Below are 25,314 nucleotides of genomic sequence, written 5' to 3'. Positions count from 1 at the left end.
CAAATAGACAGACCGACTGGAAGCCCCCCCCCCAAATGTCTAGAATGTCCGGATAGGCTAAGAATTATAGAAGTATAATTTCATTGTTCTCAAATTACAAGTGAGAAATAGTTGCACATTTGTGTCTTCCTACTTGACTCATACACTTTCCACATATTCTTCTCATCAGTCTATTTGGAGTCTAAATGTATATTCTGACTTACTTTCTGGAATACCTGCTACTAGGGCACAGCTTTTCACGTGAAAAGTTAACACTTACTATTTATTATCTAAAATAAAATAGCAATAAAGAAGTATACAGTACCATATGATTTATAAATATCATCAAAAGACAACAGGTAATAGACTATGTGTTTCATATTTAAATAAAGTCTAAAGGGAGCACATCTTTTGTACAGTAGTGACAGGAGTCACATAATGAAAGGGATACTCAGCCACACACACACACACACACACACACACACACACACACACACACACACACACACACATCTGGGAACACATGCATATGTATTCTAAAAAAAAGAAGAAAGCATTCGGGTTTGAAAATTTAGGGTAGACCAAGGAGAAAACTTTAAGTTGAAAAGTAGCCAGAATGAATGTTTTTAAGCACAAAAAGAGATTTCGTAATGAGATGAATCTTAGTCTTTGCTATATAGAGACAGAGGGAAAGTGGGTCTGTGAAAACAGACATTTCTAGTGGACTTTAAGGGTGAAAAGTACTAGAAAAGCCAAAGACAATAGTAGAAAACTTGACTGAAATATCCTTATTTTCTCCTTATGACTCAAGAGATCCATTTACTTGAAAAATACTTAGCTGGTGGCTCAGGTTGTCTGTCAGCTCTGTGACTATAATTCAAAATTTGGCCAAAAAGGCTTGGAAATTTCATTTTCGGTAATTGCCAAGAAGAGCTATATGGCATTATTATTTATGAGACTTCTGTAAGGGATGCAGTAGAAAGAATTAATTTTATTATCAGTTTATTAGTTGGCTCAAAGTTTCTCTGTAGCTAGTTCCTCTATTTTTGTGATTTTCATCATTCACCTCGCCTGGGGTTTCTTTAGTTAGGGGAAAGAGATGCCTTGGGGACTATTGCAGGGTAGTGGGCAGACTGGCTGACCTCGTGCTTATTGGTTAGCTGTGATAATTTGACTTTAAAGTTCACCCAAAGGGGTTGAAGCCACGTCTAATGAGGTTTACTTAGTCACCGAAATGTAATTTAAAAAATAAAGATATGATTTCACCTTCCATTCTCCTGTACTATTTCCATTTTATTTTTATCCTAGTTACATTTGATGACCGTGCTCTGCCTGATACAACCTTAAGGAGATGGAGGTTTGCTCTTTTGTTCTTTTGTTATCAGTGTGGGACAGATGTAACTGCAGCTTTGAGCAGGAGGCAGCTCGGGGAAGCCTCTCATTACAGAACAGGGAATTCCCACTGGAACAGCCCTCTGCCCTCACGCAGTAAATGTGAGACACAGGATGAACAAGCCGTGTGCTGTAACATCAAACGCAGGGCTCTGTGGGTCCTGCCATCAGATGCAGGGCTCTGCAAACAGCGTATCTCTTTGTGCTTCTTTCTTCCCTCCTCTTTCTTCTGTAAGACAAACTATATGTATTTATCCAAGCTACGGCAAGTGTGTTTTGACGTAGTGACAATGACATGGAATGAGTGTGTGCTCAAGTTGTAGCTTAACACTTTTACGAACTCAGTAACAGACCTTATCACTCAGACCTCCTCAAACCAAAGCGTCCCCAAGTCCTCATTGGGAATGCTAATGCTGTCTGCAGCAGATGAAAGCATTAGTTGGACTCCATTGAATAATTCTGCTTAGTGAACTTTAGCTCCACACACTGTAAGACATGTACAATGAGAATCGTGTTTACTTCTTAGAGGGAGGAAAACCTGAAGCGCTTCTTTTTAGGTGCTTCGAATTGTCTCTACAGATACAAAATGTCTTGCCAGATAGATTTGGTCTAGGCACAGGGACAACGTATACGAAAAGTCAAGGGTATATGGGTTGAATACAAGAAATTCGAGACAGTGTGTCCAGGAGTGAGAGATGCGGTTGCATACCAGCCTGATGCTTGCTCACTGAGGCCTTGGTTAGCTGTCTGCAGAGTGAGAAGCCACAGATGACTTCCTACGGAGGGCTGTGGTGAGAGTTGAGGTCAATGATCTAGATAAAGACGTCTGTGAACGTCAAGTGTACAACTCAATATAGTGCCATTTTGTCTCCTCACTGGGAAATTGAATTCTGGTTTTCCCAGGGCATTTAAAATGGATCCCAGAGTAATGAAATATCAATTCTCTTCGTCTCTTGAGTCCTTTTTTGTAGTCTTCATTTTCACTTTTGCTCCTTAAGTGTTAGTCTGAAGGAATTCTGTGCCCACAGTGTAGACTCTTAAATTTCCCATGTATGGTATTATGCTCTGAAAACGGTCTGTACAGTATTTGCATAGGCCCCGATTTCTCAGTTAGGTTGTAATATGTCTAGCAAATATTGCTCCAAAATAGCTCCTTTTATTTTGCAAGGTCAGTGTTACCAATGGAAGATTTAAAATTCTTTTAGGAAGATGGAAGGTAGTCTTTTCCAGTTGAATGGTTCTTATTTGTTTATATCACCCAAGCAATTCACTGGCTGTGTTCTTCAGCTGGAGTAGACTCAAGCCCATACAGACAGCTATCTTCTGAAAATATCTGTTAGCATTCTTCATTTGAAACATTCTTACAGTTCTGTCAGAGCAATTGAAGCTTGGAGGTAGTGAGTTTTTGAAGAGGCTTCCAGTTGACGTTTGATGCCCCATATAACAGTTTCTAGTCATGTGGAAAGCATTGCCAAGTTCCCAGGGTCATAGTCCGTCTCCGTGGACAGGAGCTCAGACGGCATGCACGGGATCTCATCTCAGTTCAGTTTTCAGCATCCATGTCTGACGGTTCATAACCCTCTGTAATTCCAGCTCTAGGGATCCGAGGCCTCTGGTCCCCATGGGTAGCCTCGCATGTCTCCCCCACATACACAAAATGTAAGAGAAGTCTTTAGAAAAACAGATCACTATTGTGTTAGCGATAAACAGGGACTCAAGGCATGCCTCAAAGCCTCTAGGAAGACAGGATTTCATTCATCTAGTCTTGAATTATGTGAGGAAACGTGTGCTCTGCATGGCTGTGCGTGTGCTTGGGCCAGAACCCTGGAAACCACAGGTAGAGTTTCAACTGTTTTCTTAGAAAGAAGGCAAAGTGATTTGCCATGGTCACTAATTCAGTTAGTGGTGCATCTAGGAAAGGCATTGTTGTGTGCTTAGTGATGCTTCCTGTGGAGCAAGCCCTGAGCTCAGGATCTCTAGTGACACAGCAAGGAATAAGGGCTCTCCAGGGTATTCGACTCCAGACGTCTAGAACGTACAGCGAAGCTTCTCGCTTACCATCGGATGCTAACAGTGTTATTATTACGTGCCTCGTCATTATTTTGAAGAAGGGAGCTTTCTTTCTCCCGTAATAATGGCTGGCAGTCCGAGAAGGAAGTTTTTGTGTCCAGTTTCACATCTGGGAAGATAGAAGTTATCCTCATTAGGACCCTTACTGAACATTATCAAGAAGCCCACCAAACAATGCAACAGGGAACGTTAAAAATCAAATTGATGGCTGTTTTGTGGTTGGAGGGTGGTTTCTTAGAGACTTAAAGAGTCTCTCACTACCCATTTGTTACTAGCTGGCTATCGACAGCCTCCTGCTGTCATTGGCCTGATTCTCTCTTCTATCTTGCCTTGCCACTGCTCCAGGGATGCTGGGGGGTGGGGTCCAACTGACAAGAGCATCATCACAGTCCTGGTCAGGGTTCTCTGGCTTGCTGGATGAACCTGCAGTGTCTGCCAGGGCTGTGGTTCCAGTGAGTGGATCCGGTACTGTCCACTTATCTTTATGTTCTGTTCATTTCATGTTCGTGTGACTGTAACTACGCTTCATTAGCCAACAGAATAGAATGAGTAATTTTTGGTGAACAATTTTTAATTTTAATTAGAAGGGGGAAAATGCACTAACTGAGACAGAAGGCTTGGCTTATGAACCAGAATAGGAAGATCCTAAAGGTGGGGTGAATTTTAGGATTAAGATTATGGGGAGAGACCGGGAAATTTAGGCAAAGGTTCTTATATATTAAATGTCCCTTAGACTAGCTAAGAAGAATAATTTGCTGTTTGCACCTCTTATAGTTACTTTACCAATTAAACAACTAATAGCCAAATAAGTTTGATTTTTCTGCAATCTACTCAACTAGTCAGGAAACACACATTGCATGCCATTTGGCCAGAGTTGTCAGTAAGAAAATATTAATGAGAAAATCCTGGCCAATGAAGAGGACCCTCCCTAGGGGTGGTTTTGACTTTCCTAGGTTAAAGTGAAATAGGAATGGAAATTTTCAATGAGAAGAGTGTATATCTTTCTATATGTCCTTGAAGGCAAGTATTGCATCCTAATTATCTTTGTATCTCTAGAGTGGGGAACAGAACCTGGCTCTCAGCACTGTACAGAGGTGTTTGCTGAAGGGCCACTTGTAGAAAATGAGCTCATGCAGAAAATGAGAATGTTACTTGATTCATTTTGCCCAATGACATCTGTCTTTTCATTAGCCCAGTTCTGGCTTAAGATGGCATATTAGAGAAGTTGTCTGGGCATCTCTCCTGGATTATGAAGTTCATTTTCTTACATAAATATTTAAAATGTTAACACCATATCTGAGAATCATGTGGAGAGGTGCAAAGGTTTTCCGAGGGTTATCCAAGAACTAATATCAAATATCTAGCAGACTAAACATTTCAAGCTTTCAAAACTCAACCTAAGTTCTAAGTTAGGTTGACATTTCCTTTTGAAAAACAGACGTTTTTCCTATCTTTGTAGATGCTATAGGTTAGTGGAAGGGGAAAAGGAAACAAAACAAAACAACAACAACAACAACAAAACAACCAACAAACTAAAATACCCAAAAAACAAAAACCACCCCCCAAATCAAAAAACAAAAACAGAAACAGAAAACAAAAACCAACAGCAGTAGTTTTAACTCGACATAAAGAAGATAGTTTTAGAGTTAGGGAGTAACTAGGGGTATAATACTTGCATAGCATACAGGAAGTCTTGGGTTTGATCTTATTATTGAAGAAAGCAAAACTACTTACCAAAGATGCAGATTTTCTTTGGTGTCTTTCCAGAAAATGGTTTGTCCTAGGTTTATCTATAAGGAAAGAAAAGGCAGAAATAAATTAGACAAGTACTAGTTTGTGTGATCAATGCAGCCAAAAAGTGTAATATTGGCTTAGAAAAGGAGTTTGCTGTGGTTTGAAATTCCATTCATTGTTAGACAATTCCACTTGAGGGTAGTGGGCAAAAGCACTTGTCATTAATGCTTGATGACCTAAGTTGGATTCCTTAGACCCACCATAGAAGGAGACAGCTGACTCCCAAAAGTTGTCCTTTGACCTTCCCATACACCCTGTGGCATGCATTGTGCTTAGTAGCATTAAACATTATGGAAAAAAACTTCACTTGACACTTTAAAAGAATCAAGTCAGTTTTAAGACCCAAGAGTTATAGATTGTAGGAGGAATAAAGACAAGAAGAAGAGATAATTTTTGTCTTGGGAGTTTCCGCTGGCCTACCAAATTAGGATGCGATGCTTCTCTTAGAAGCTCTGGTGTTCCTTTCCTCTCAACAGAAATGTAATCATCCTATGTATTTTGATTTAATATGTCTCCCCATTTTCCTGTATAGATGGCTTTAAGAAAAAGAATTGGAGGCATGGATTCTTTTTAGCACTTGCTACAGAGATTTGAAATTTATTCTGAGAACACTAGGGATTGAAAGGGTAGCTCCCTCGGGATAAATGCACAGCTGTCTAGAGTTCAGATGGGAGCACAGAACGAGAAAGCAGAGCTTGTTGGGTCTAGTGGTTCATATCTGGGAGGGAAAGGATGGACCAGTGGAGAGTGGAAGGAATAAAAATGAAATTCTTCCATTTCCTGTGTCTTCCAGCACCTGTTTTCCATTCAGATAAGGTAAGGAAATTAAAAGCAAAGGTGACCATGTTAGGTTCTGTCTGAGTAGTGCCCTGGTCTTTTAACTGGATTGATCTTTCTGTGAGTCATCTTTTCTCCTACTTTTCAATATAAGCCTATTGATTTAGGGACTTTTAGCAGGGGAAAAAAGGTAGAAAATGATGAACCTGTCATCAGCATCCAGTCTTCCTGTTTATCTGTTGCTGGACCTGAGCTGGCTCAGGTACTTTGGGAAATAGGCCATTATTTGCCCCTCACTATATATAAAACTTGATTTATTTGCTTTCTTATGTGTATGCGTGTGTGCATACCTGCTTGTCTGTACGTGTTTCACATGTGTGCAGATGTGTGTGGGTGCCAAAGAGGGTATGTATCCCATGGCTCAGGAATTAAAGGTCATTGTGAGGTGATTGATATGTGTGCTGAGATCAAAACCAGGGTCCTCTGCAGAAACAGCAAGTGCCCTTAACCACAGAGCCATTTCTTAAGCCCACCTTGTTCACTTTTTTAAAAAAATTTCTTACAATTGTATGGCACTGAGTGTGTAAAGGAAAGATGTATTTTCTTTTTAGACATAGACAAGCACAAAGGACAGTTTAGCATCATATTGCAGAAATACAGAACAGCCTGCAGTCTTTGAAATGCCCCATCAAGGAGAGAATTATCTGTGTTGGGTTAACTTTCCTGGGGGAAATGTGAACAAATGTCTATTTACTCCACATACAGTTCCCACAAAGGACCAAAGATACAGCCTTAGCAGGTATTGTTTGCTGAGCCAGTGAGTTTATTGGGGTTACCTGCAGGCACATGTGGAAGACGTTCCATCCATTGAATATGCATGACTCCTGGGTAGCTATATCATGGAACGGCCCACACCAGCATGGCTGATGTCTCTGGAAAGTGGTCCGAGAATTCCCTGTTCAGATTGCAGGCACCTCCACCGATGACCTCAACAGTCATTTGCTATTTATATACCTGGAAGAAGTGGTGTCTCCTGAGTCTCAAAAGTCTCATGAACTTTCCAAGACTTGTGTGTTTCTTCTGCTCCCCAGGAGGAAATTTGTCAATCCAAAGGAAACGTTCTCTATGATGAACTTCATCCAACATGTTCTTCTGTACTGTGACTTTCCCATTATATCACCCAAGGGGGACCGGACCCTATTTCTTCAACCTAGTGTTCACCATTTGACTGCTTTGGCCAATAAAATAGAGCAGAGCTTTTTATGACCTGGTAGTTCCTGTTGTCTACCTCTTGGAAGCCTGCTGTCATGCAAGCATGGAATTACCTTGAAATCACTCAACAGAGAGAAGCACAGGCCATGTGGAGGAGGAGGACTGAGGAGTGAACTGACATTCAGGAAAGAATAATGAGGAGCCAGATTCACTGCAGAGGCAGGCCCAACACACACATGAATCACAATGACCAAGACAGTAGACCTCAGCCTGAATCCCTGACCCACAAACTTGTGAGCAAAATGACAGTGTTGCTTGATTGAGCCAGTAAGTTTATGACATAGTTTGTAACAGTTGTGGATAAATGCATTAGTGTCAGTCTTGACTGATAGGAGGTAGAAATTAGATAGTAAACTAACTTTCCATTTTGACCAAATCTTAATCAGGAATGAGAGTAGTGGCCCATCGTGAGTATGGTAGCTTGAATGAAAATAGCCCCCATAGGCTCATAGGGAGTGGCATTATTTGAAAGGATTAGGGGATGTGGCCTTATTGGAGGAGTGTGTCTCTCAGGTGACTTTGAGGTTCAAGTGTCGCTCTCTCTTCCTGCTGCCTGTGGATACAGATGTAGAACTCTCAGCTACTTCTCTAGCACTATGTCTGCCTGCATGCCACCATGCTTCCCACCATGGTGATATTGGACTAAATTTCTGAACTGTAAGCCAGCCCCTTATAAATGCTTTCTTTTATAAGAGTTGTGGTGGTCATGGTGTCTCTTCACAGCAAAAAAGACTCTTAACTAAGACCATTAGTTATCCATTCAGAAGGTAAAACTGCAAACTGATCTTCTTTACTACCCGATGTCTTTTTTTATTTGAACTGTTTGTTTAAAGACTGAGGCTGTATGTTTATCATGAATTCCCTACTATTCTCCAGGGGAAAGGGAAACAATGTAAAAACACTAGCGTTCCTCCATGTAATCCCTTTGACTTCTGCTCTGATCACCATACTTCAGAAATCCCTTACCTACTCTTTCAGTGTTCTGCAGATTTGGAGGAAACACTGTCTTATTAGCTTCTGTTTCTTTTGCTTTCTTCTTTTTAATTTTATTTATTTATTTATTTATTTATTTATTTATTTATTTATTTTGAGAAAAGAAGTCTTGTAGCCCAGGCTAGCCTAGAACTCACTGTGTAGATGAGCATGGCCTTGAAAGTCTAATACTTTCTTTCTCAGCCTCTGGCGTGCTGGGATTACAGGCAGGTACCACCATGCATACTTAGGGTCAAAACCAGGGCTTTGTGCATGCAAGGCAAGTACTCTTCCAACTGAGCTACAGCCCAGCCTTCTACTCTGTGTTTCTAATGTCCACAGTGTAGCTTCTTGATTTTTGGCTTAAGGTCAAGTGTAATTCCTAAAACATTTCTACCCGGGGCTTAGTGACTTACATATTTTTCCTTCTCAGCCTGAACACATCTGAGCAATTTTAGGGCCTCAGTTTGCTGCATTTGAAAAATTCCAAAGCCCACTTTAACACCTTCTAGAAGACGTGGACACTCAAGTCAGATGAAAAAACTAATGATGTGCAACCTTGAATAAATGACCTAGTGGATTCCATTTTACTGCATGATGAACAGGGAGTAGGTATGGGGCTTGATGGTCTACACTAGTTTTTTGTTTGTTTGTTTTGATGTCAGGCTTGCTATGTTCTCATGTATCTTTTAAAATATGATTTGTGCTTATCTGGAAATTAAACGTGGAGGCTATCAGTTGTGTATATGCTAGGCTTTAATCAACAGACACCGTGCCTCTCTTTATAGATTAGAGGGAAAAGATTTTCATCATATAACAAAACTCACTTACGATTACACATATTTACAGGGATAGTTAAGTCGCCCTGGAATAATGTCTGTCAAGGACACAACCTGCTTCAGAGTCCCACTCCTTTGCACCTACAGGGAAACCCAATTAGAGCATCTATTTTCAAGAACTCATATCACCAGAGACTGAAGTTACACTGGAGCAGGCAGGTAACAGCACGCCCTAAAAAACTGACCTAGCCAGGAAAGTGCACATGGAGACTCACCCACATTCTGCTATTCTGTGAATGTCCACCTCTGATCTAAAGCAGACTGGCTAATATTTACATAAAGGGAGACTAAACTGGTTTCAGTAATTATGGCCCCGGGGGGTGAGGTGGAATGCTTAGATTATATGGCATGGGCTCCAAAGAATTTCTTTTTAGGTCTAAAAGGTCGGGTTTGAAGCCAAATACCTGTTTGGTACATCTTATGAAAACAAGCTCCTAACTGACGATTACTGATACTGCTTTAAGTCCATGTTGCTGGGTTTGCTGATTGACGCCTGTCATGCCAATACGATGGCTAAACAGTGGCAGGGAGATCAAAAGTTTGAGGCTCACTGGCTTTGCATCTAGGGAGTAGTAAATGTTTCAGAGTCCTATTCTCTCCTTTCTTAAATGAAATGCATGTCAGGGATGTCCCTTTGAAGGCCTCTCTTGTTCTCCAGGCAGATAGCCTCTCTTTCTTGCTTTATTTTTTATTTCCTTTTGAATGGCGACGGTGACTGTACCAGCTTTAATAGTGACAGACTAATGAATGCGTCTGTCCACTTCATCATTGATTCTTAGTGAGTGTCTGTCTAGGAAGACAGCAGCGGGGAAAAAAAAGAAAAGAAAAAAGAAAGAAAGAAAGAAAGAAAGAAAGAAAGAAAGAAAGAAAGAAAGAAAGAAAGAAAGAAAGAAAGGAAGGAAGGAAGAAAGAAAGAAAGCAAGCAGCAGCGGCAGCCACAGCAGAAGCAGCAGCTGCAATCTACTCAGTGACCCAGTTTCTGACCCCGCCCCCATCAGCATAGGGTATTCTTCACAAGTGTATCAGAAGCAAAGGTTTATGTCCTTTCGATTATCTAAGAGGAGTTGGTCATTCACCGTACTCATGTAAGTAAGAATAAAGGGTTCCTTGATTGAAATAATCATAGATGAAGTTTGACTCAGGCTTTATCCATATGAGGATCCCCATGGCCAAGCTCCTCCTGCAGTACTGTGAGTCTCTGACTTGGGTTTTTTTTCTACTGCTCACTGGTTTGGGTATCTAGGGAGTAGCAAATGGTTCAGAGTCCTGTTCTCTCCTTTCCCAAATGAAATGGATTTCAAAGATGCCCCCTTTGAAGACCTCTCTTGTTCTCCAGGCAGATGGCCTCTCTCTATTCTCACTTCCTTTTGAATGGTGACGGTGACTGTAGCACCTTTAATGGTGAGAGACTAATGAAGGCATCTGTCCATTCCATCATTGTCCTCTCTACCAGGATGCTGTTATAGACTCAGACAGAGCTCTTCACACCCTTCAGCTCAGTTCACATTCAGTGGCTACCTCTAATGAATACTTGTTTGAAAGTGGTTCCCATTTCTTCCCTGGACCGTCAAATTGCTGCATGCAGCTTTCCTGGCTAATGGTTACTTTTCTTGTTACTGTGAGCAAACGTCTGCTAAGAACTAATGTAAGGGAGGAAATGATTTATTATGGTTCCAGGTTCGAGAGGACAAAGGGCATGGTGGTAGGAGTGACATAGTGGCAGAAATGGCCCTCGGCTGATATTGCAACTTCCTCTCATCTGGGGATCAGGAATCAGAGAGTAATTCTGGGCCAAGATGTAAACTTTAAGACCCACCATCTCTTTTGAGTCTCTACATCCTAAAGATTCCAGAATATTCCAAGCTCCATAAGCTAACAGGGCTGTGTTGCCCCATGGGTCACAAGGTATAAACCTTAAGGTATCATGCATAGGCATTGCGTTAGTTTGGGCTGCTATGAAAAACCGTCATAGACAGGGTAGTTTATGTAATTTATTCCCCATAGTCCTGGAAGATGGGCATCATCAGCTCTGTAGTCCCGAGGTGGGCCTGCTCCCTGATATGTTTGTCTCTGAATCCACAGAAAGCTAAGAGGAAAAGTGACCTTTTCCTGTGGTTTCTTAAAAGGATACTAAGCCCACAAAGGTTCCACCTCAACGCCTGTTCTGCAGTAATTTATGTGATGACTTGGACAATAGCGTGTAGTTTTCAGAAGAGATTGACATGTAACCCAGTAGACCAAGTCAGGAAAATTCCTCTCTCCCTAATGTCTAAAGTCAACATCTAACCCAGGTTGGTTCCAGATTGCCAGAATCCAGATGCAATAAAAAAGGGGATGGAGAATGAAATGTCTCCTTTTCATTAGGGGCTTCCATCTCCTTCTCTTCTATCCTCTCAGTCTTCCAGTTTCCCACTGACCTTCAACCTCAGACTCAACCACTTTCTTGGCTCTCCAGCTTGTAGGAGATTATCTTTTGGGACTTCTTGGCCTTCATAATTGTATGGAATAAAGCTGATGCCCATAATGTGTCTCTTCCATTTATAGAAACTCCATTGGTTTTATTCCCTACTATACATCGCCAAAGGCCCCAGATCTCACCGCACTTAAGTTCTTATTATTTCAAGTCTGAGGCTTTCCAACATTCAGGCAAAAGAGATAGCTACATGCGCCAGCAGTAGGAAGGAGACAGTTGATATGTACTCACACATGGTGATGTCTGAAGGTCAAGGATTTGGTCATTAGAGGATTCACACCCACACTGCTTATCTGAGAAGATCACTTTTTCCAACGTCCATCACTCACACTCTTCATCATGTGGATATGTCAGAACTTTTGATTCAGTTGTCAGTTATTCTTAATCTACAAGGTGCTTCCTTTCAGTTTACGTTCTCTCTCTCTCTCTCTCCCTCCCTCTCTCTCTCTCTCTCTCTCTCTCTCTGTGTGTGTGTGTGTGTGTGTGTGTGTGGTCTACCTTGGGTGCCCTTGGTTTGTGCTTCTATACCTTGAAAAAGAGATGCTCAGAGTTTTCTGATGATTCTCATATTGAGATTGGGAGTTCTTCTAGGGAAAAGGTGGCTTAAGTCATGCTGAGGCCCCAACATGCTGTGCAGATCTCAGCATTTGATACCCTTCACGCAGCAAGTACCTACTGAATGGCTAAAGGAGTAAGTGAAGAGTGTTGAGGGGCAGACATGGATGAGAGGCATGAAAGTTCAAAGGAGAGAGAGGAACTGCCTCATACTAATGTTGATGGTTAAACTGGGATCTAGGAAAACCAAAAGCTCTCCTGCCTGGTCTGTCAGACCAGGTAGATATACTAGTGTATAGAGTATTCCGGGTAGATATACTAGTGTATAGAGTATTCCGGGTAGATATACTAGTGTATAGAGTCTTCTGATCATCTCTAAAAGAGGAACAGTATGGAAGAGGGTGAAGTAAGATCAGTGGGCAATTCAGGAAAAGCCCTGGAGGTAGGCAGCTCTGAAGCTGGAAGTACTGCAGATACCAGGGGCTTTGCGACTGGGAATTTTGAGGTGAAGTTTCCCTTTGTTTACTAACGTTCCTCTTGCTGTTTCTTCCATTGAAAGCAAAACCTCCAACCAAGATGTCTTAAAGAGCACCTTGAAAAGGGCATGACTTACTTATGAAACAGGTAAAATTAATGACTTCTCTTGTGAAAAACTACCTGAGAAGGAATAACCTAAGGAATGAGGGTTTCTTGGGATTCACAGCTTGAGGGAAACTCCCATCATGGCAGAGGATGCTGTGCTGAGGGGAGGTAGATGTAGCTTGGCAGGGGGGATGTGAGGCAGTTGCTCACATTGTCCACCAGTCAGAAAGCAGAAAGAGATGAGTTCCCTACTCATCCTGCCATTATTTTTTTTATAGTCTAGCTCAAAATTCCAGACCACAGATGGCGCCACACACATTTAGATAAGTTTTTCTATGTCATCATCTAATATACTCTAGAAATACCTTCATAGACATGCCCAGAAGTTTGTCTCAGGTTGATTCTAAATACTGCCAAGGGACTGGGGTGATGGATCAGTCAGTAAGAGTGCTTGCTCTACAAGTGTGAGGACCTCAGTTCAAATCCCCAATACTGAAGTCAAATAGGATGTGTGCACATTGAGTCTCAGTGCTGAGGGAGTAAATCCTGAGAGCTCACTGGCCAGCCTACCTCAAGTGATGAACCTCCAGTTCAGTGAGAGACCCTTCTCAGGACAGTAAGGCAGAGAATGAGAGAGGAAGACACTCCACAAATTTCTCTGGCCTTTGCATACTCACGAATGGCCTTGGAATTTTCACATGGAAACACACTGTACACACATTCATTCATTCATTCATTCATTCATTCATTCATTCATTCAGTCTGTCTGTCTGTCTGTCTGTCTCTAATACACACACACACACACACACACACACACACACACACACACACACACACACAAACATACACCACAACCACACACCATCAAACTAGCAATCAAGATAAAACATCGTAGGTATGCATTCTAAACTTGTATTCTCTGTATGTCAAGAAGAATCTACAAGGATAAGTCAAGTGACTTTGAGCAGAAGAAAAAAAAATGGCAACGAATTTATCCAGGAAGAGGGCCAGGAGGAAAAGGAGAGTGGACAGGAGTTGATCTGAGAACACAATGTCATAAACGTAAGAGGCCCCTTCCTTATACCTCTAATCAGAGGCATTTCTCTCTGTGCCTCCTCTGACTGTCCTTTAAGTCCTCTCTTCCTAAACAGGCCAATGGCTTAAGTCCAGGAAATAAGATCCACCTCTCAGTGTTCCAAACTTTGACGTAAACTGAGAGTGTCATTCACATAACATTCTAAAGAGAACAGATGCGGTTGGCTACCATTGACTAGTTTCGGTTAAAAGCAGCTTCACAATTCCCTTGCCTAACACTTTTGAGAAATAATTTTCCATGCCATGTGATAGCAGTAGTAGAAGAAGAATTGGCTCCATACACTAACTCAGACCTGCCTGAGCCTTTTTCAGTCTCTGAGTCTTCTACCTCATAGGTGAGCACTTCCTCTGTATTCAACAGCAAATGGGTAATGAGAACGGAAAACCATTATGGGTGGGCTCAAACCTCATAACTGCAATAAGTCACAGTGAGACGGGAGACTGTGGTTGCAGTGGTTATGTAGGGTGGTCACAGCAAAGCAGGCAAAACAGTATGACACAGAATAGTAGGGCATTATAACCACTCCTCCCACGGTTATAAAAGCTGAAGTCCAAAATCAAGGAGTCATCCAGGAGGGAGTGAGTCTGAGGATGTAGTTGAGTTGTTAGAGTCCTTGCCTAGCATGCACATAGCCCTGAGTTTGATCCCCAGCACAGCATAAGACTGGGTGTTTTAATCCTAGCACTCAAGACTTAGAGATAAGAGGATCAGCAAGGAGTTCAAGGTAATTCCTTGTCAGAAATCAAATGTGGGGGCATTCTGAGCAGCATGAGACCTTGCTAGAGAGAGAGACAGGGAAAGAGACAGACAGAAATAGTGACTGACAAAGAGACATAGAAGAGACTGGGGATGGGAGAGGAAGGAAGGAGGGAGGGAAAGCTAGAGTGGGAAGGGTAGTAGTTAGGTCATCTTTCTGAAGCTTTGAAGGACACCTTTCCACCCTGTCTGAGTTGTTGTGTCTGTTGACATTTCTTGACATTCCTTTCCTTGCAGTTCCTCCGGTTTCTGCCTCTGTCCCTGCACGCCTCCTTACCCATGTGTCTCTGTGTCTTTGTGCAGTCCTCTCTTCTTTGAGGACACGGTCATTGCATTAACCTGTAATAGGTTAGGACTTACTCTGAATTGCTATGGCGTCATCTAAGGGTGGCTGGAACTGTAAAGACCCAGTTTCCAAATTCAGCCACATCCACACAGATGACGACATTGACACAGATGACGACATTGACACAGATGACGACATTGACACAGATGATGACGTTGATTGAGGGAAAGCTTTGCTTAAGCAGTGGTGCACCTGCCTGGTACCCCCAGAAGAGAAACGGCCTGGAGAACTCCTGTCCCGTTTTGCTAAGCTGTTCAGCCTCCAAGGGCATCGAGAACTTTATAGAGCTGAACTCTCTGAACATTGTTTCTATACAAATGCATTTGTAACATCAGACAGCTGTGGCTCACAAATGAACTTTTGGAAGGTGATACGTCTCAGAGGCATAACTGCTTGTTTTCCAAAGAACTTTGCTCCACTCAGGAAAAAAAAAAAAGTCAGAGTTAGATTTTTAAAATACTATTATCTCTAATGGTTTCATAAAATAGAGCAGGCATACTAAAATTAATATAAGCACCTATAAATCTCCATGCTTTTAAAGTGAACGTGGCATAAAAGCAATCAAGACCTCATCCTTTCCCTGTATGGGTTGCCAACATGTGACTGGTTTCCGCTCCTGGCATTTTCCATCTTAGCCTTTGCCTGTCTCCTTCACCGTATAAAGTGACTGCTTTTCATTGAAGGTAGTTATGATTTAATAAAAGCATAGTGGATTTTGACCAGAGGAATGTCATCTCTAGATTGTATTAACTTCGTTACCTTGGGCAAATCATCCAAGCTGCCTGTGCCCTGGTTTTCTTATCTGTATTGGAATGAAAATGAGTCTTTTCCCTTTGTGGTTCTGAGAACCCCATAAAAATCATTAAATAGTTATTGTGTGCATGGCTGTGGATTCTTAGGTGCAGAAAATGAAGAATAGAGAGCCCTGTGCTCCAGGGGCTTCTGTCCTGGAAGGAAAAAAAAAGAGGAATTTATAAATTATAAACTGTTATAGATTTAAGTAAGGTGTTATCATCATTGATATCCTGAATTCATGAGCTCCAACTTACAAATAGACTTGAAAATTTTATTTGAAAAGTTTACAGCTTCTAGATTATAAGAACATAAATGAAAAACACACAAACAACAAAACAAAACAAAACAAAACAAACAACCCTTCCCCCTAAGATTTGAAAACATCTACCCTGCAGCAATTTTACTCTAAAACTCATGGTAAACATTAAGAATGCTTTTTTCTTTTCTTTTCTTTCTTTTCAAAGGTAGGGTTTCACTGTATATCCTTGGCTGTCCTGGAACTTACTCTGTAGGCCAGGCTGGCCTGGCATATGCTGCCACCACCACCTGGCTCTCCCCCCACCCCACCCCTACCCCCCTGCCGTGTTTGTGTGTGTGTGTGTGTGTGTGTGTGTGTGTGTGTGTGTGTCTGTCTGTCTGTCTGTCTGTCTGTTTGTCTGCCTGCCTGCCTGTCTCCTGTAACTCAGGCTGGCCTTGAAGTCCTGATCCTTCTGCCTCCACTTCCCAACTGCTCTGAATACAGGACTGCACCCCCATAGTCCTTCCTTGCCTTTTTGCAGGCAGGCCTCACACTGTAGCCCAGGCTAGCCCTGATATTGGACTGATCCTCCTGCTTCTGCTGCTCACTGGGACTACAAACCTGTGCCATCACGTTTGTCTCAGTAATGAGCATATCTCTGTATGGTGTTTAAAAATCATTTCGTGACCTTTACCCAGTACGGAACATTGTTCACATGGCATGTCAGACTAGATACAAACCCTGCCTTCGAGGAGTTCGAGTCCATTTAGACTGCACGCTCACTACATACAATAAGGACAGAAATGTGAGAGCTCCTGGATGGGAGTCACAGACTGAAAACTCCAGAAGGTGAAAGAACAGCTACTCAGAGATTTGGACATTCTCTTCTGGGGGAGATATTTATTATAGGTTAGTATAGATGTTTATCTTTGTCTGGAGCTGGCATTGGACTAGTATACTTCTTTCATTCTGAAATCCAAGTATGTGTAAGATTCTCTGTTTTAGAACAACACTGCTATGCATTCAGTTTCTGTGCCTTCTCCAAAACTCATGCCGAAACATCATGCCCACCTTGTGGGAGGAAGGTCACAAGGGCAGAGTTGAGAATGGGATTAGGGACCTTACAGTGGGGTATCAGCTGGGTCTTCCTTCCCATTTGCCCTTCTCTTCCTTCCATAATGCGTGCCCAGCAAAGTCATGGAGGGACTGTCTTGGAAGGGTATACTGGGCCCTCACCTGAGATAAACATCCTATGCCGTGATCTTGTATTTCATAGTCTCTATGAATGAGACTGTACATTTGTATGTATGAGGTGTACATTTGTATTATTAATGAATTATCTAGTCTCAGGAACTTAACAGTAGGAAAGGATTAGGGCAGCCACTCCAGCAGTTTTCACAGATTATCTGAGGTAGAGGCCTGAGCCTGGCTCTTTAATGCTGTGCCTTGCCTGTATGGAAGGCATGCCACAAGAGACTGGTGGGACAGAATCAAGGCACTAGTTCATAACGTGCTATCATAGGAAGCAGATTTGTTTCCAGTTTCTATAGAGACAAACAATGAGTATTCTAGTTGTCTACCAATTCTATTGATTGAGAAGCTGATTCCGACTTCCAAGAGTGAACATGATACATAATGTCTCTCTGGTAGATCTAATTACTACAAACACCCTCTCTTCCTCTTCCTCTTCCTCCTCCTTTTTTTTAAACTAGTACCATAGTTCTTTTAATATGCTTGGTAAGAAATTTGCCTCTGAAGACCTTATAGTGGCCATTGACGGTCTCCTTGTCTGTAATATTTTCCCTTCAGATTTCTGGAGAACATGCCCGCATGTCCAGGCACCTTATCTAAAGCCTCATCTGTCTCTCATTATTCTGTGCCCTACTTTCTCCAATGGCATTTACACCTAAGAGTTTTGTTTCCCATCTGATTCCCAAGTTCGAATGCATACACTCTAGCAACACACATTTCCCCCCTATTTCCTTCATTCCCATGGGCCTGCAAGTGCCAACTGTTCCTGGTTCTTAGTTCTTGTACGTGGTAGACATTCAGCACTTATTTATTGAGTTCAGACTTCTAGGCTGAGGTTGCTTCCAAGAAAAGTCAAGTGGAGAAATTCCCCTAGAGAAGGGGAGGGAATAAAGAGAGATGGGAGAGAGGATGGTGGGAGGCGCCCTGGGACATCACAGAAATTCTGATGTGCATTCTGATAACAGTAGATGTTACTTCTGGAAGCTTCTTAAAGACATTCTTGTAGGGCTTTGTAACAGAACAAAGAAGGCCCAGAGTCTTTGCCCTGTCTATGGGACCCAGGTGTCACAGAGGCACAGTGTTTGTGGGATAGATTCGCTTTAACAGAAGCAAGGGGAGAGAAGGGTGGCAGCAAGGCCAGGTGTGGCAGGCGTCTCTGGACAGTGGAGCAGAGAGAAAGAACAGTGAGAAAATAGTGAGGATTTTTGTCGAGGTGTTTGCTGGAAGGTGAGCTCATTTTCAGGTAGGAACCATCTTTAAGGAAGACGTTTCTGAGTCGGAAGCATCACCTTTGTCGTGATGGTGGGATTCCTAATAGAAATGCAGGGATGGTCTCAGTCTTCTAAGCACGTTTACGTACGTTATCTCCCTGGTTTAGTTCTCACTCCGCTTTTACACTTGAGTATTCTGCGTGTTGAACTTTTGAGTTTTCTAGGAATAAGGATGAGTAGATAGCATGTGTGCTTGTACAAAATATATCTGGCTCCGCTTGCACCCACAGTCTAACATTAAATATAGAAATAGCCACCTTGATCCAACAGAAGAAATTAGGATTCTTGTTATATAAGCAAGCCACATAGTCTTATCAAGATTCATTCTGGAAAAATCATCTGAAAAGGTCCCTGAGATTAGAGCTTATGTTTTATTCATCCGTAGATAGACTTGTGTGCAGAAGATTTCTGTACTAGGTGGAAAATGTTTTGCCTCCACGACAGATTTGCTTTGCATATTTAACAGACCTGGGTTAACTGCTGTTAAGTAAAACCATTGTGTTGGTTCTGAGAAAAATCAGGCTCTCTCCTCCTTCCCTGTTCTCTCTGGGCTGTCTGGTGGTAAGTGGGTGGAGCCGCGGTGTGGTGTTACAGGTGCTGTCAGAGCTTGCCTGACTCAGAGGCTCAGGAGGGAGTGGTCAGGCTGCCTGCTGGCTTTTCTGAGGCTTTATGACAGAAGTCGTCCTTAAACTGGGGTTTAAAAGGTAATAGCCTTGAATCAGGTGAATAGCATGGTAAAAATATAACTTTCTTATAATTACTTTAGGATATTAATAGCCTCCATTTCCTTGTCTGGACCCGCTACAATGCACCCTTTCGAGTTCAGACAGTCAAGTGTCCTCATTTCCTTGGTATGCATTGTATCTATTCCACCGAAGTACCTAGAGAAAGAAAATGAAGCGTAGGTTTTATGCGTGGCAGGCACAGATCCAGTAATGGGTGTGTCGAAAGCCAACCAGCAGGGTTCCCCAAATTGCACCCGTCCCAGGCATTCTTTTTTTTCCACAGTGTTCTTCATTGTAGCCTATACCCGGATGGTAATTGGTTGAATCCGATTTAACAATGCAGTCAGATAAACAGTTGTGGCAGCTGCTGCCATGGCAACGTCACCATCCTCTCCCTCCCAGCGCGCGCCCCTTCCCCACCCCTCCTCCTGCTCTCGCTTGTCTCTTGTAAGTGCACGCACGCCAGTGGTCTGTTCCCGCGGCCGGGTTTGATGGCACAGCTATTTTCTTCCCAAACTGTTCAAAATGATGAACGAAGATGCAGCTCAGAAAAGCGACAGTGGAGAGAAGTTTAATGGCAGTAGTCAAAGAAGAAAAAGACCCAAGAAGGTGCATTGGAGGCTCCTGAACGTCTGTATATAAATGTGTGTGTATGTGTGTGTGTGTGTGTGTGTACACGCGCGCTCGTGTGTGCATGTGTGTGGGGTGTGTGATTGTGTGTGTGCATGCCATTACAAGGGCGGGGAAACGGTGGGGGCTTTGGAGTAACTAGCTATAGACAGTAGCAACGCCAAGCCTTGCTTTGGAGAGGCAGGTGCAAGCGCCTGCTTTCTGGGATTCGGAATGGACCCGTGCACGGTGAAGTGAGCACTAATAAGGTGTGCTTATTCCTCCGACGGATGCTTTGGGTGTTCACTGGCTACAAGTCGTTTATTTATTTTTTTTCTTTGACTGAATTTAAGATCCAGAGTGTGTAGCAAGGTGGCTAAGGGAAGTGCAAGGCAGAATTTTTTTTTTTTTTTTTTTTTTTTTTTTTTTTTTTTTTTTTTTTGGCCAGCTGTGTTTGCTGGGTGAGGATCTTGAGATGGCTAGACAGGGGATGTCTTTTTGGTCCCACCCTTAATGTGTTCCTCCTAATGAAAAGACTGTTGTGACAGGAGCTGTAGCATTCCCCGCATGCTATTTCTTTGCTTTCTTAGATCTTCTACAGATTCCTCTGTCATTAGCTTGATAGCTCTTTTAAAGATTAAGATAAACAGCTCAAGACATTACTGGCGGGGGGGAGGGGCTGGGCACACAAAGCAGTGGGTAGGATTTCTTACCCTGATACATCCCCACAGCCTTGGTTTTCGTGGAAAAGACTCTGGTGTGTATGTGGGGGGAGGGGGCGATATGGGGTGAGGGCTTGCAAACTAGGCAGCCCCACCCAAAGCCAGCACTTCTTTATGGCCCGACTCCCTGTGAACTGTAGCCTTGCAGGGCTCCTGAGTCTCACCTCTAAAAGGGATGCCTTCCAGAGTAAATTCTCTTAAGATCCCTTCATGTCCTGGATAGAAAATATGGGCGGGGTATCCCGTAGGATTCTCTCCGAAATGGTTTCTTCTTGGTGGCTTTGGATTTTGAATGAGTGGATTACTAAAATAATAGTCATAAACAAATGCATATTTCTCATTTGGCTAATGTTGGGTGTGCACGGAGTTTCCAAACTGCCGCTCTGTGGCATAATAAATGTTCTCCCAACAAAAGTCTAAATGATTTGAAATCTCTGATATTTAAAAGATACAGCTAACAAGAGAGTGGCGCATTTGTTGTGTAGTGTCATGTGGTCATGTAATCCCATAGAAACAAGCGTGCCCACACATGGCAGTTTTTAATAATAGCATGAAGACCGTGATGGCTGATAAAAGGCAAATAGATAATTCAGGGAGACGGGAGCACAGAATCCTTAAGCAGCTGAGGGTTCTGTGTTTCCTGTCACTGCAGGGTGTTTTTGTGGAGTATTAGCTGATTGAGGTGTTGGGGGGGGGTGCAGATATGTTATACCTCACAGTATCCCTTCAAGATTCCCCTAGGCTTTCTCTGAAGTCTCTGTCCTCAGGATTGCTAAAGGTGTGGGAAATGTATCTCAAGGAACTTAGAAGCTCTCAAAAGATGATGGTAAATCAACAGGAGCAAAGCCCTCTCAAAGTATTACAGGGCACTGAGACACTCCATGTAAAAAAGATAATGTATATATTTAATACATATATATTTATGTATAATTATGCATTTATTCATATATTTAGGTTTTATTTTCCTCAGTTGATTTTAGGACCTTATTTTTTCCAAATTTATAGCTAAAATAGAGCAATTAGTAGCAAGTTTTGAGTGTATATGTGTGTGCATCCACCCAAACACTGAATTATTGAATGTTGAAAGCCATTTCACCGAAAAAGAATCACTCTTGAAAACATACTTACTACATGGTAGAGAGGCCGTGCATGCACATGCCCTCATACAGCTGATGACAGTGGCTTGATTCCCAGTGCCACCCATTCCATTGGGACCACACGTCAGTACTCAACTGTGAAAAGAGGGTGTTGTACATATGCTTGCATTTCTTGTGAGGATGCAAACTAACAGATACAAAACTGTTTGGAGACTATGTAACACATAGTTGATACCATTTTATGTTGTTCCTGTTTTCTTAATGGTTGCTTATTGTGGTAAGCCTTTCAGAAGGAATGTCTGTTGTGCTTTTGAAAGAAGTAGAAATGACAGAATGTAACAGGAGTGCTTACAGGTTTGCAGTCTTCAAATTACTGAAAGTTATATATTCTAATTTGAAATGACTTAAGAAGTAATATCCTATACAAACCATTGAGATGTATGTGAAAACATGATGGAGCTGATTATTGTTTCATATCATTTTGCACTGCAGGTTACTAGTTTCTCCCTCTCCCTTAGTCCCCCCTTTTCTCATTTATTTACTTATTTATTTATTTATTTATTTATTTATTTAAAGATTTGTTTATTTTATGTATGTGAATGCACTGTAGCTGTCTTCAGACACACCAGAAGAGGGCATCAGATTCCATTACACAACCATTACATGATTGTGAGCCACCATGTGGTTGCTGGGAATTGAACTCAGGACCTCTGGAAGAGCAATCAGTGCTCTTAACCACTGAGCCATCTCTCCAGCCCCTCTTTTTTATCTTTTTAATTTACTTATTCATTCACTTTACATCCCAATATCAACCCTTCCTCTCTTCCCAGTGCCCCCTCACTCGAGTCCTTCTCCCATTTCTACCTTCCCCTTTTCTTTTGAGAAGGGACGCTCCCCTCTGGATGTCTCCTCCCAACACACACACACACACACACACACACACACACACACACACACACACACACACACACCAAGTCTCTGAGGGATAAGGTGTATTCTCTACCATTAAGGCTGAACAAGGTTATCCATTTAGCGGTGCGGGATCTACAGGTAGGCAGGCAGACAACAGGCTCAGGGACAGCCCTGTTCCAGTTGTTGGGGGACCTGCATTAAAACCAAGTTGCTCATCTACAACATATGTGCAAGGGGCCTAGGTCCAGCGTTTGCTTGCTCTTTGGTTGGTGATTCAGTCTCTGGGAGCCCCTAAGGGTCCAGGTTAGTTGATTCTGTTGGTCTTTCTGTCCCTGTCTCTTTGGTCCCTCAATCCCTTTTCCAACTCTTCCTTTAAGTCTGTTTTTATTTATTTATTTTTTGATGTGTGTGTGTGTTCATGTATGTGTGTGCACACATATGTGCACATAGTCTAGAGAAGAACGTGTGCTGTTCCCAAGTAGACTATCTACTCCTTTTAGAAGATCTTTCACTAACTTGATGCTTCTTAATGAGGCTAGACTGACTAATCAGCAATCCCCAGGGCTATTCCTAGCCCTGCCTTCCCGGTTTGAGGATTACAAGTACACACACCCACAACTGTAAAAGTCTGGCATTTTCATCTGGGGATTGAATGCAGGTCCTTATGTTTTCAGGACAGCACTCTATTGACCGAGTCATCCCCAACTCCCCAGCCCAGGCTTTCTTCCTGTGGCAGTAGCAACTGGGCCTTGTGTGCTCTAGGAAAGCTCTCTACCACTAGACAGCATCCTTTTAAATTTCACATATAAAAACTAGACCATTAAATGGTCCTTGGGTAGGAGATAACAACCAAGAGTTAAGCATCTGGAAAGAACATTGAAGCTGAGAAAAGCAAGAGTTGAAGCAAAGGCATTGCCAGGCCTTCTTATTCAACTGTGGGTTTCTGCTAGAGGTTCGAGGTGAACTGGTGGGGAATTCTAAGTATCTGAGATGATCGGTCACCAGTTTGCCTTGGCCCATTGGAGAGCCAACTACTCAGGTGGAGACCCTTCTCCCCAGGTAGAGGTCTATCTCCTTATCAAGTTCCTTAAGAACAAGACTGCTCCAGGAAATGAAGAACAGATGGGTCATGACTTCTTTATATGTCATGAGAGTAAAGGATTGGAGGGTCTTTGGCCACAAAGTGTATGGTGTTAGAAAACAGGTTCAAAGACTATTTTTTGTTTGTTTTGTTTTGTTTTTGTTTTTATTTTTATTTATTTTTTATTTTTTTATTTTAAGTAGCAGAGTTTTGGTGAGTACTTTTAAGGACAGAGACCTCTTCAGGGAATAACCTGTTGAGCTTCAGTAATTGAGTTTGTTAATCTTCCCCCTGAAGTCACCACTAGGAATTCACAACACTGCTGTGGTTTTGACACATTGCAGTGAGCAGGAAGATACACACAGTGGACAGGGCCAGTGGACCACTGCAGTAAGAGATACCCAGGGGGCTCATAGGATAGGGATGGATCTTGTTGACAGGATTTGAAGTAAAAAAAGGAATTCCCAGAGAGTAGGGAGTTCAATTTCTGCATGGCAAGCATACTGTCAGAAAGCAGGTACAAGCCAGATGTGGTGGCGCACGCCTTTAATCCGAGCACTCGGGAGGCAGAGGCAGGCGGATTTCTGAGTTCGAGGCCAGCCTGGTCTACAAAGTGAGTTTCAGGACAGCCAGGGCTATACAGAGAAACCAAAAAAACCAAAAAAAAAAAAAAAAAAAAAAAAAAAAAAGAAAGCAGGTACAATTCAGAGTTACTAAAAGCCATGATTGGCAAAGACTAGACATCTCTCATTTATCAAGAGAGGAGGTGGTCGGCGTTTTGTGGCTTGGACTATGTCTGTGCTTTGTCTGTGTTTGGGCTTGATAAGAGTGAGGTACTGTTTCTGTCTTTCTCCTGCTGGTTACGGAGTGACCTTGGGAGATGTTGATGCGGCTGGAATTGCTCTCATTCAGCAGGACACCAAGGCCAGCTGCTGCAAGTTAGTGGCTCCCATTTCCATTCTCAAGCTTCAACACAAAGACGCCTTTGCTAAGAGACAGACACATTTACTATTGCACGCTCTTTAGATCCCAGTAAAACAAGTCGCGGCTAGTAATGTTGCTAGCATTTCGAAGAACAGTTTTCTTCAGACACAGTTATTTCACACAAAATAAGCATTAACGAAGGCACAGACCTGAGGTTGATGTTCTGGGGAGAAAAGGCAGGTGCTATGCCAGCTCTGCACTAGATTCTGGGGCACAGAAGATACATTAGGAGCTATGGAAGGGAGGAGGATAGGAATGTTTGAAGCCCATCTAAATCCTAGGTGAGTCCACGGACACTTCTTATTCCACCAGGTTATCTTGGCTGACTGCACTAAAGCCACCTAGAAGCATGCTATCACTCAGCTCAAGGTGCTTTCCAACTTTATGCCAATAAGATGGCAGTGACTTTGCCCTAGAATAGACTGAGGCAGGTTTGCATAATTTATGGGAGAAAATGGAAATGGCCAAACATCAGTCACATGGGATAGTCACTTAGGACCTCTAGGCTTGGTGACTTGTTCCCCGACAAGAAAATAGATAAGGGACTTTATAACTACTACTACTTTTGTCATTTGGGAAAATGTCTGTGCACAGATTAAAAAATAAAGGGGTGGAGAGATGGCCCAGTGATTGAGAGTGCCGACTGCTCTTTCAGAGGACCTGGGTTCAATTCCCAGCGCACACATGACCGCTCACACCTCTCTACAGCTCCAATTCCAGAGGATC

General features: G+C 42.5%; 1 protein-coding gene across 36 annotated transcripts in view; it reads left to right on the top strand.

Annotated features, from left to right (window-relative positions):
- The window catches only part of Ank2 (ankyrin 2, brain), a 578,741-nt gene that overhangs the window by 254,792 nt on the left and 298,635 nt on the right, over window positions 1-25,314 (top strand). The window contains exon 4 of one of the 36 annotated variants that reach the window (XM_030252363.1): window positions 1,288-19,792. The exons of the other annotated variants lie outside the window; for them this stretch is intronic. Coding sequence (XP_030108223.1) covers window positions 19,709-19,792 — 84 coding nt within the window. The 5' untranslated portion in view covers window positions 1,288-19,708. The remainder of the gene's footprint in view (window positions 1-1,287; window positions 19,793-25,314) is intronic. 36 annotated transcript variants of the gene reach the window in all.

This window comes from Mus musculus, chromosome 3, assembly GCF_000001635.26.
Source record: "Mus musculus strain C57BL/6J chromosome 3, GRCm38.p6 C57BL/6J".
Lineage (NCBI taxonomy): Eukaryota > Metazoa > Chordata > Mammalia > Rodentia > Muridae > Mus > Mus musculus.
The sequence above is the reverse complement of the archived record's forward strand: the minus strand, read 5'-3'. Positions and strand labels throughout refer to the sequence as shown.